An 11,708-nucleotide genomic window follows, 5' to 3' on the forward strand; every position below is an offset into this window, starting at 1 on the left:
GTCACATGTCACACATTCCAAAGAAAAAAAAGACAAAAAAAAAGACATCTGTCTGGAAGAAGTAGGGGATTCCCACTCAACATAATATACAACATAATATAAAATTGACAATGTTTAATTGGACAACGATGTTCCCATGTACCTCACTGCCTTTGCACCTCCCTACCTCCCTCTTTTCTCAGTGCATCTCCTTCTCTTTTCGCTGAGGAATGAAGGAAAAGACACAAGGACTAAATTCTAAAATGATGGAATGTACCATATGTGATGCCTGGCATGAGGAAGTACTTCACTCACCCTGATCATGAGAAATTATTACCCGAAGGTCTTTGCCTACCCCTCATGTTATTGCTGACTGTGACAGTTTGCATAGTATGTACAGGCTAGAAGTAAAAGGTGAAAAAATGAATAGACTGCTGCAAGAGAACAGGATCGGGATGCATCAGCGGACAGACTTCCTGTCTGTGTGCGGCTCACTCCCTCCTCCTTTTCCTCCTCAGCACTTCCACGAGTCGGCGTACCTGGCAGACGACCGGCAGGACCTGCTGAACGCCATCAACGGCTTCCTGGACTGCAGCATCGTGCTGCCGCCCTCAGAGGTGGGGGGCGACGAGCTGCTGCACTCCGTGGCGCGCTTTCAGCGGGAGATGCTGCGCAAGAGGGAGGAGCAGGAGGAGAAGCTGCTGGCAAAGGAGCTCAAAGGTCCTGTAGAAAAAGGTACGGAGGTGCATTCAGAACTGAGGCAAATCGAGTGAGTATTTGCTACCTGCTGCTTAAGCTATTGATATTTCTCAAAATGGCAACAAAGGTAATTTTCTCTGTTGAAAACTGTCCTCACGGATACACCACTCAGTAGAGGTTTAGTTGCAGTGTGTTTATATCGCACATCTTTTGCAACACAACAAAATGTTGGCAACAGACAGGACTGCTCAAATAACCAGTTTTGGGTTGGAACTGTCCAGGACGGTTTTATGCTTCTACGTTTTGTGTGTGCCTGTTTAAGTTGATCATAGATGAACGGGCACAAAATCAGTATGCCAGTTTAAACAGAAAGGAGGCCATGTTCTACAGTCATTGAAAGCTGTTGATCGTGTGAATTGCCTTGTTGCCCATATTCACTTATTTATTTTTTCGTCATTTAGTGGACACTCGTATCGAGTGACTTCCAATATTCAAAGATAAAGTTCATTTAACAAAACAGCATGAAATGTTGCATAAAACGAAGATATGTACATGATTTAACACATATCACCATTATTGTAAGAATGAAAAGCTACAAAAACTACAAACAAAAACTTACTCCTGGTATTTTGAATAAACATGGTGTAAGCTGTGTATTTTAGGTGAATTAATGTTCATGAAATAAGCTAAAACACCATTTGCTGCAATGTAATGTATTCAAAACTGAGAAAATTGAGAAAACCAAAGAAGCCTAACTTTCTACCTTTACACAACAGAAGCACTCCTCACCCCCTTTAAACCAGAAGATGACCCTCTGCAGAGGACAGGACGGCCATTCGGCGGTTTGATCCGGGATGCCCGGCGGCGATACCCCAAGTACGTCAGTGACTTCACAGATGCCCTGAACGCCCAGTGCATGGCAGCTGTCATCTTCATCTACTTCGCTGCCCTTTCACCTGCCATCACATTTGGGGGGCTGCTGGGTGAGTCATCGTAGGGACAGGGCACTGGGCCTGCAGCTGGACTAACATTGTATAATAGGACTTTGAATCTTCTTGTTTCCACATGCCATTTATTCAAATGTGAGGGGTAGCTTGCCCTTCGAGTTAAGAAGAGAGTTTGACTGACTGAAATTTAGACCTACCAGTGTGCCAAAGGAGGAAGGGAGATTTCCAGCTTATGTGGAGTCTAAGCTGTGTCTTATTTGGAGTCTAAGCCTTTGTGACCCTCTACCTGTCTTAGGTGAGAAGACGGAAGGTCTGATTGGAGTGTCAGAGCTGATTGTGGCTACGGCGGTGCAGGGTGTGATCTTCTGTCTGCTTGGAGCCCAGCCCCTGCTGGTAGTGGGCTTCTCTGGCCCCCTGCTGGTGTTTGAAGAGGCCTTCTACTCAGTGAGTCAGGCCCCTTACCACGGCACTGGCGGTTTTGTGGCGTGTTCTGTGGACACTATGTTTGGGACTTTAACGGTTAGGGGTGAGAACCCCTGGGATCGTATGAAACTGCTGAACAAGGTCATGAACTTGAAACACTCAAGTACAAACCCAAAGAGAAATAATGGTGGAGGTGTTTGATTTATTCCTCAAGGAAGGCAGTATGTAAAAGTAATTTGTTTTTTGCAAAACCACACTTAAATGCACTTCAAAGGTAGTTTGTTACAGCCTGTGCACATTGTACCTTTTCTCTGAAAATGTTCTAATGTGTTTATGTGTCCTTGTCTGTCTGACCTTTTTTGTGGCCCAATAGTTCTGCAAAGGGAACAACATGGAGTACCTGACGGGTCGTGTCTGGATCGGTTTCTGGCTCATCATCATTGTGGTCCTCATGGTGGCCTTTGAGGGCAGCTTCCTGGTGCGCTTTGTCTCACGCTTCACCCAGGAGATCTTCGCCTTCCTCATCTCCCTCATCTTCATCTACGAGACATTCTCCAAGCTGGGAAAAGTGAGTAATGGAGGGAAATGAAGGCTGTAAATAAACCATGGCTTTTAGAAAGGGAGTCAGTCTCAGAGGCACTATCAGTGTGTTTGGGGAATGGTTGTTTTAAAGTGAATAGAAAAAATGATTACTGTTGAGGGATTTTTATCCTCAAGGGATTTGTGGTGTAAGTTAATCATACATGGAGAATTGGACTGAGTGGAAAGCAGTAATGTTGGTTGTCAGTATTCATTAGAATGTTGAATTTGTCAACTACCTACTCATTATACAGCAAATAGTGAGTGATACAAAAGGGTTGGAATGGGTAGAAATGTCATTCCCAAAGTAAAAATCCCAGAAGGGATACAATGAGAGATCAATATCCCCATCATTTGTTGAGAGAGGCATATCATTTACTGGGACTAAGAAGGTGCCCTGATGAGACCTGTTGGTTTATCAGACAGGCATCGGGTGTGCATGCAGAGCTGCAACGGGACTTCCTATCTGAAGTGTATGGCACTTCATACCAATTGATATTTCAAAACGACAAGCTCGATTGTCAATGACATCAATCGTCATGTTTGCAGTAGCCATTTCTTCCCCCCATCACATTACTGTAGCCAGTATTCAGTCAGTAGTGGTTGCGGTGAGCATTAAAGTGCTAAATGCATCCGTTTTTTTTTTAGTATAAATGCCAGAGAAGTCATGCTTTTGTTTTATGATTTCAAAAATGCCACCTCTGAGAAATGCTTTAGTTGAGGAAATATGACTGGACAAGTGGGAGGCTGCAATGAGTCTGCAATGAGTGTATGATGACTAGTGTCTTTTTGGCCTTGTCATCATGCATCCATGCAGCACTTTAGCAGTTCTCATTGGAGAAAAGACGTGCCAGAAACTTTAATTTAGCAGATTTTCAACTAAGATCATTATTTTCCCATTTATTAGGTGAATTCCATATTTAAATATGTGTCTCCATCAATTTCTCCATGGCATCCTTTACCCTAGTTTCTACTCAAGCAACATTTGGAAGGTGTTGCTGTTTGTTAAAACCAAATACCATAATCCTAAAGAACACTGCCATATTAAAATTTGAATTTGCTTAATGAACGGGAAAAATATTAATGGTAGTAAAGTATTTCATGCATTGGTATTTATGACTCTATTCAAATGTGCATTGTGTGTATTGAGTAAAACATTGTATTCCTTCCTTCTAGCTGAAAGAGGCAGTGAAATGGGGCAGAGAGGACAGTAAAGGGACAGGGAATATGAAAGCCAAACAGAACAGATAAGTCAGATTGGTTTAGGAATTCCACGTGAGATATATATGGCATAGATATATGGCATATTTTGAGCAACATAGAAAAATGTAGCTACTTCAATCTAGAAATGGCTGAAAAGTAAAATGGTGATAGATATTCTTAATTATTGCAAGCAATATGCATTCCTATAACTTTGTGATATCGAATGCTGTTAGCATCCACACATTCAATGAGACAATCCACACAGACAACATGCCTTACAGTATTATGTGTGTACATGTAGAGCACTATGTGTGTTTTACCATTACCATTGCCTGAAGAATTTTCATGGGGGCCTGCCCCTGGTCTCGAGTGAATTTTCCACAAATAAAAATGTTTAGGTTGAAAGCACCAATTATAGAGTACCTCCAAATGTATTACTTGAAGAGGAACAAAAAAAACATAAAATCCTCCTCAAGTATAACTTGTAATGTGGACACCATATGCATTTAATTTCTTGAAGTCCTGCTTTGTTGGCATCAGTGGGTTGAGACAAGGCCTGAGACCGTGGTTTAATGGGAAATGTGTGTCACTGGGCAGATCTTCATGGAGCACCCCCTGCAACGGTGTTCCCTGGACAACAACACAGTAAATAACGTCACAACGGGAAGTGTCACTGTGCTGTCACCAGATAACAGCACTGCCACCACACCCATTAAGGTGCTTGGTAAGCCAAACACCGCCCTGCTCTCCCTGGTCCTTATGTCTGGCACTTTCTTCATCGCCTTCTACCTGCGCAAGTTCAAGAACAGTGCCTTCTTCCCTGGCAGGGTGAGTCTGAGCAGCCTTCTTGCTGAGGGACAGATTGTTGATTTCAGATTCATGATAATAATTATGATGTCTCAATGACTGATAAGTAATATAACCATGAAGATACCAATCAATATCATGTCCAGATTAAAATTTTGTTTGTATTGATCTCAGCTGCTCAATATTGTCCTTCTCTAGTACAAAATGAACCCAATCCATCGTTCCAAAATGACACATGCTTTGTCCCATCAGCCGTGACTGTTCTCTCTGTCTCAGCTCCGAAGGGTGATTGGAGATTTTGGCGTACCCATTGCCATCTTCATCATGGTCTTGGTAGACTACAGCATACGAGACACCTACACACAGGTGAGACCCCACACCTCACACATGTATAAGCTACAGTGTAATGAGGCCTTGTCTCACATACACCATGACAGGTACTGCAGCAGACGCAAAAAGGACGGATGGTAAATGAGTGAATACATTTAAACACAGCTACACTCCAGTTCCGCACACACGCAGGTAATGTTTACACTCAGCCCCACTTGGTGCTCCAGGGCATGCTAACTGACGCTCTTTCCTTGCATAGAAACTGAGCGTGCCACATGGCTTCTCCGTCACCAGCCCAGACAAGCGCAGCTGGGTGATCAACCCTTTGGGGTCGAGCGGAGAGTTTCCCATCTGGATGATGGCAGCCAGCATTCTCCCTGCCCTGCTGGTTTTCATCCTCATTTTCATGGAGACACAGATTACCACGTGAGACACCTTACCTACCTTTATTACAAGTAGATCTGAAACGTTTTGTTTATAGCACAGTTGATCTGTTATATTCTCATTACACTCATCCTTACCATCTGTTGAATCTGCATGTGTCTCTTTTATATGCACATGTGTGTAGATATGCATAAACCCATCACTCCATAAATGCCATGCAGTTCTCATCCAAAAAGGCCAGTTGTATTTTCCATATAAAGATTTCTTAAGGTCACAATTTTTAAAAAGCCTAGTGTTTGGGTTTGTTCAAACCTCTTTACCTGAACATTTACAACTGCAATGTGTTGTTGCACAGTTATCTATATATTGGCAATTTTAGTGAGCAGTGATCATTATTGTTAAAATGGTGGTCACTCAAAATCTTTTACGGTATATAACCTTTTGAAAACTGTAAAAGTGTGACACTTTCCCCTCCATCCTCAGTTTGATTGTCAGTAAAAAGGAGCGGATGCTGGTGAAGGGGTCAGGGTTCCACCTGGACCTGCTGGTCATCGTGGCACTGGGCGGGACCTCCGCCCTCTTCGGGCTGCCCTGGATGGCTGCCGCCACCGTGCGCTCCGTCACCCACGCCAACGCCCTCACCGTCATGAGCAAGGCCGTCGCCCCTGGAGACAAGCCGCGCATTCAGGAGGTCAAGGAGCAGAGGGTGACCGGGTTGCTAGTAGCCGTTCTCGTGGGTGGGTCTTCCTTACGATCAGATCCACAGACTGCGTCTGTCCCATCGTCCAGTCCATGCAGAGTATTCAAGTTTGTAGTCTCTCAAGGATGGCACTGGCCCTGGTCCCTTTATAAGTATATGAACAAATTTCATAAAATCATTATTATAAAAAATTATAAAAACTGTGGGAGTTATTTATAACCAGAATAAAACTTTGTGTGACCGGGTTAGTGTCCATTTTAGTGTCGGGCAAGAACTGAGGTAACATATAAACTTAATGTTGTTCTGAAAGCTCAACCACCTTCTCCCTTCCCATTAGGCCTGTCCATTGTGATAGGAGACCTCCTGCGTCAGATCCCCATAGCAGTGCTGTTTGGGATCTTCCTTTACATGGGCGTGATGTCACTTAACGGCATCCAGCTGACGGAGCGCATCCTGCTGCTACTCATGCCACCCAAATACCACCCTGACCAAATCTTTGTGCGCAAGGTCAGAGTTCAGGGGTGGAGGGGGGGACAGAACCAATAAGAATAAAGAATATACAAGAATATACAGAAATTCCATGGCAATCTAATCTTTGTGCATATCAGTGCATAAACAGTGTAAACCATCTTTCAGTCCATCTTATGTCTGGCAACACTGTGGTCTTCACTGGATGTAACCAATGATGCACATGGTTTGCAGGTGCGGACGTGGCGGATGCACCTGTTCACAGGTATCCAGATGGTGTGTCTGGCCGTGCTGTGGGCAGTCATGTCTACCATAGCCTCATTGGCCTTCCCCTTCGTCCTCATCCTCACTGTCCCTGTAAAAATGTTCTTGCTGCCCCGCATCTTCACCGCCCATGAGATGCAATGCGTGAGTCACCTGAGGGGGGAATCTGGGGCCTGGGGAATCTGGGGGCTGGGAGATGGGGTTGTAGCCAAAATAGAAACACGGGGCATGGGGTCTGTTGGTCCAATTCTATTTTAACGGTAAATATGTCATGACAAGTTGAGGGGAACAGTGAAGGAAGTCATCATAAATTCCGTTTTAATGTTTGCAGAATTTTTGTGATTTATTTGTAATTTCTTGTAATTGATCAAATCAAACTGATCAAGTGAAAATGAGTGTAAAGGGACTGAAAACCAAAAAACAACTGACCAGCTCCTGAGAGTCCAGTCAGCACAGATCCTTAGTCCTGAAGGACCACCACACTATTGCCAGAGAGATTTTGACCATGTGCTGTTTTTCACCACAGCTGGATGCAGATGATGCTGAGCCCACCTTTGACGAGAAGGAGGGGCAGGATGAGTACACCGAGATGCACATGCCAGTGTGAGCCACACCCACACACACTCCCGTCAGTGGCCAGCCTGCCAATCGCTCAAGCCAGCCAGCCAGTCAGACAAGGGCATCAGAGGTCCATGCACCTGAGAGCTGCTCTGTGTTCAACATTTCAGTTTTCTTATTACCATTTCATTATTGTCACAAACATTTAGGAATTTTAATTTATTTTGCTGATGGATCTATGTACATGCAAAATCCCACTACGGAACCTGCTCCAGTGAACGGTCCCCAACTTTCAAGGCCAGAGCCTGCCCAACATGATGTTCACGTTTTGACATTTTTGTAACATAACGATGAAACACAAACAGGAGAATGTGTTAGCTGGGTAGTTACTCTGAGGCCTACTGTTACCAGTCTGACTTCCCTTGAAACTGTGAGAATGATCTATAAATTATATATATAATAAATTGATTGTGATATATACATATATATATATATATATATATGTATATATACACACAATTTCTGCATTCAAATCCACTTCTAATTACGTTGTAAAATTCATATCTGTTGAGTGCCAGATAACATTTTATCCTATCCTAAAGGTTTTCCTGACTGTAAGTGAAGATCCTTTGGGCATGTCTAACTATGTCCAACATTTCTCTTTCCTTGAGCAGTAGTTGCTTGAGAATTTTGTACTGTTGTTAAATGATCATTTCTGATTTCTCATTACACCGCAGGTCAAAATGGATCAATGTCATTTTCAAACATGCATCTTTAATGCACATGTGGTGAGATTTAAAGAGCACTTGAATTAGATAAAACCCATTTCAACTTTATCATTTATTGAGACATCTTTGTCCAGTCATATTTGATTCACAGGAGGCTTTAGTACATTTTTCCTCACATCATACATGGCTGAAACCTACAGCACCGAAGAAACCACAGCATGTTTTTGTGAATGGTATTGGGGCTTCTGGAGTGACAAGGAGTTAGGGAAGAATATGCAACTGAGACCTCATTATAGAGGTATCTGCATAACAGCCCATGTGCTTATTGCATAGTGCCTCACTAAGTATTAGACACTAACCAAGCCTGACATCCTGCACCTACAGGGTTATTGTGTTAATACTAACGCAGCAGTAGCAGTTGTAGGAAGGCCGAAGTATTTATCGGACACACGCCAATTTATAATGGGTAAATACAATATTGTGTATGTCTGCAATATTAATTTCACATAGTGCCGACGGATTTATAAAACTGCATTTATGTTTGATATTTCAAAAGCAACACAATATGCTATGTGCACATCTTGATGTTCAGGTTACAGAAAATGATTAGTATCCATTACTTGGCAGTTTTTATTTTACATTTCTGGATCACTTGTTGAGGATCACAGACTGGAAAGAAGACAGACAGAAGGACATGTCTTCATTAAACCTGGTACTACTTTAATTTTCTGTGTGGATGCAAGTAGAACTTAACTAGTCATAGCATAATCACGGTCAAGAAAACGTTGCTCCTGACTAGATGACATGTTTTATTAATGGATTTTATTTCACTCTGTCCCTGAATAGGTAAATGCTACGCAAATGAATCGGTCCATCAGAAAAGGCTTATTTCCATGCTGCCCTTTACCATCTCCCTTTTTTTTAAATTGTTTTGGAAATCATGAACAAGAGGGAGGTGGGGGAAGTAAGGTGAAATGTACATTTCATTGAAATCTATGTATGCCAGCATATTTGGTTAAGAATTAAACTTGATTTAAGGTTTAACTCTCCAATGCCAGCTGTTTCAAAGGACATATTTTATTCTTGGTCTTTTTAGGTGGGAGGCTTCCACTTTTTAAATACTTTTATATAAGCAAGGAAAGAAAAAAAAAACACCAGTTATTTAGAATATGGCTTAAGGTACAGGACTGGATTGTATGAAGGCTGTCTCTCTCATACACCTCATATGAACCTGGCCTCCCTCTTCATGCCCTTTGCTTCGTTTGTGTATTTCATGTTCACATCCATCTTGCCTGTTTAAATGAAATGACTCGTCACCATCTTTTAATTTTAAGATCATGTCCTTACGTGAACGTGTAATAATGGCATTAAAAAATTGTATTTCTGGATCACTTACATCCAAGCATGACATTTGAGCCAATCAAAGACAGAATACTATTTCAGTTGAACTCTAAGCCTGGTCTAGTAAAGTACAGTCTTGTTGTATTGTCTGTTAGTATTTTATGGCCTTAAAAGGGAAATTCCTACCATACATGCATTGATTAAATATACACAGCTCCAGTCCTAATTTTCTTTTACATACCATGTACTCGTTTGTCTTCATCATTGTGCTCCGATCCAGCCCATGCCCATCTCCCACCACAGACAAAAATAACTACGCCACAGCAATAATACGCTGTCTGTGTCCTAGAGTCTGCAGTGTCTTTTCCTGTTTTATGGGTGTCTGTGTTTCCATTTCACTCCAGACATGTGCTGAGTCTTTTGGAGGTTTTGATTTGTTACTTGGTAATAGCTTCATAAATATCTCTTTGAAAGTGACCCCTTTCTTGGTCACATAGCTTGTTGGTTTTGGTTTTAGAGCATTAGTCTGATGTCTGAAGTTTTTGCAAAGCATGAATTCAGTTTTGCATAGCACAGGTGGTTTCAGTACTTTTTTCCACAGTGATGGGTTATTAAAGTATAACATGTTCCTTATTGATTAGTCTTAAGTCACTGAAATGCAATGCGGTGGTGTTTTTCACAAGTGTGTGCAAAGCTCATCTTTGCTTTCAGTTAAAGAAATATTTATGACCTATAGACAACTGAAATGAGATATTTGTGTGCATTTAGTGGGGGAAAACCAGTCTGGAGAGAGATGTATGGGGATGGAGTGGATTCATGTTTCCAAGGATGGAGTACAAACATTGCCTTCACTGCTGCAATCAAATGTCATGACCTCGGTGTCAGAATTCAGTTTTTAGGTTTTTTTTTCCCTCATTGCTTAATGGTTTTCTGTATATATGTAGTTCAGATAACAAATAAACAAATATTTATATACAATGTTACCTTGTCTTTCCATGCTTTGAATTTCCAAGATTTGCATTTGCTTTCTGCAGGTGTGTGACTGGTAAGTGTGAGTTAGTTATGCCCCGCAACAGGCTCATAAGACTCACAAAATCGTTCCATCGGTGTATCCACACAATAACACTGCAGTTAAATGTCAAATTTCTACATTTTATAGACAGCAGACAGTAGCTGAATTCACTTTTATTTTGTCATTTAGCAGACGCTCATCAATGGTGAGAAGTGCAAGTAAAAATACATTGAACAAAAACGGCATGAAATTATTCACAAAAGGCCACAAAGCAGGCATATTCAAACACAATTCTGACAACAAAAAACGTACAAGATAACACGTAAGTGAAGTGCTGTATCTCTATTATAACGAGAATGAAAAGTGCAAAAATACAAACCTGAAACTCTATATAAAGATGTGCGATTTGTTACCCTTTATGTACAAGGGTACAGGAAAGCGCGACAGCTTGAAGAGGGGGGTCTCGACTCAGATGTTCTGACCACAACAGGAACATTCCACCACATAACTCATGTCTTGCTTACGCATTCTTTGTCAATCTCTTCTAACCTTAAATAACCAAGGCTTCATTAGTATTTGTCAGGAGTGACATTAAATTGTGACCACATAGTAACAAGAAGAGTGGAAGAACTTCAAGATGTTTCCAGTAAGATCGTGAAATCTTATGAGGATGATGAACATCCAAAACTAAGCTGGTTATGGCTGACCAAAATCAGCGAACCAGAAAGTGTCATTTTGTGAATATAGCCTGCAGTTTGATGGCAGTCTACCAAAATTGGGGTACTGGCTGTCCATCTCCACTAGATGTCAGCCTGTTCCACAAACCCCTCTGGAGAAGTTTCAATCGTGGTACTAGCAACAATGGAACCACCGCTTTACTTGGTCAAAAATACATAGTTTGACGTCAACAACACAGAGCTCCTACTGGAAATAAATGAAGCAAAGAGTGCTTAAAAAACTTTACAGGATAGACAGTTGTAACAACGGATACTTAAATTATGTAGATCACTATGGTAGAGTAGGCTACTCAGTTGCAATTCAACAGTAGAGAGGTGGGAGTCGCCCAATTCTAGGACTACAATGTCTTCACTCCCCCGTCTTGCAAGGCAATGGCGTGTTTTCGTCGTGTACAAGGCAACACACGCTGCTAGGTTGACATGCCAACCAGAAAGCTTACATAAAGTATAAAGCTCGATAAAACGTTTCTCCAAAATAAAATGTTTACAAATGAATGGTTAATAGGGGATAAGCCGAACATATAACGGAGACAACTGTACTTGCAAATT

The 11,708-nt window shown here is 41.8% G+C and overlaps 1 protein-coding gene across 2 annotated transcripts in view; it reads left to right on the forward strand.

Annotated features, from left to right (window-relative positions):
• The window catches only part of slc4a2b (solute carrier family 4 member 2b), a 68,709-nt gene extending 61,006 nt beyond the window's left edge, over nt 1-7,703 (forward strand). For both annotated transcript variants that reach the window (XM_036521577.1, XM_036521578.1), the window contains 11 exons: nt 498-714; nt 1,455-1,661; nt 1,921-2,069; nt 2,422-2,616; nt 4,428-4,658; nt 4,914-5,003; nt 5,227-5,393; nt 5,835-6,088; nt 6,389-6,558; nt 6,754-6,927; nt 7,310-7,703. In XM_036521577.1, the coding sequence (XP_036377470.1) occupies nt 498-714; nt 1,455-1,661; nt 1,921-2,069; nt 2,422-2,616; nt 4,428-4,658; nt 4,914-5,003; nt 5,227-5,393; nt 5,835-6,088; nt 6,389-6,558; nt 6,754-6,927; nt 7,310-7,390 (1,935 nt within the window). In that variant the 3' untranslated portion in view covers nt 7,391-7,703. The remainder of the gene's footprint in view (nt 1-497; nt 715-1,454; nt 1,662-1,920; nt 2,070-2,421; nt 2,617-4,427; nt 4,659-4,913; nt 5,004-5,226; nt 5,394-5,834; nt 6,089-6,388; nt 6,559-6,753; nt 6,928-7,309) is intronic.
• Nucleotides 7,704-11,708: the final 4,005 nt, after the last annotated feature.

This window comes from Megalops cyprinoides, chromosome 2 (assembly GCF_013368585.1).
Source record: "Megalops cyprinoides isolate fMegCyp1 chromosome 2, fMegCyp1.pri, whole genome shotgun sequence".
NCBI classification, from domain to species: Eukaryota; Metazoa; Chordata; class Actinopteri; order Elopiformes; family Megalopidae; genus Megalops; species Megalops cyprinoides.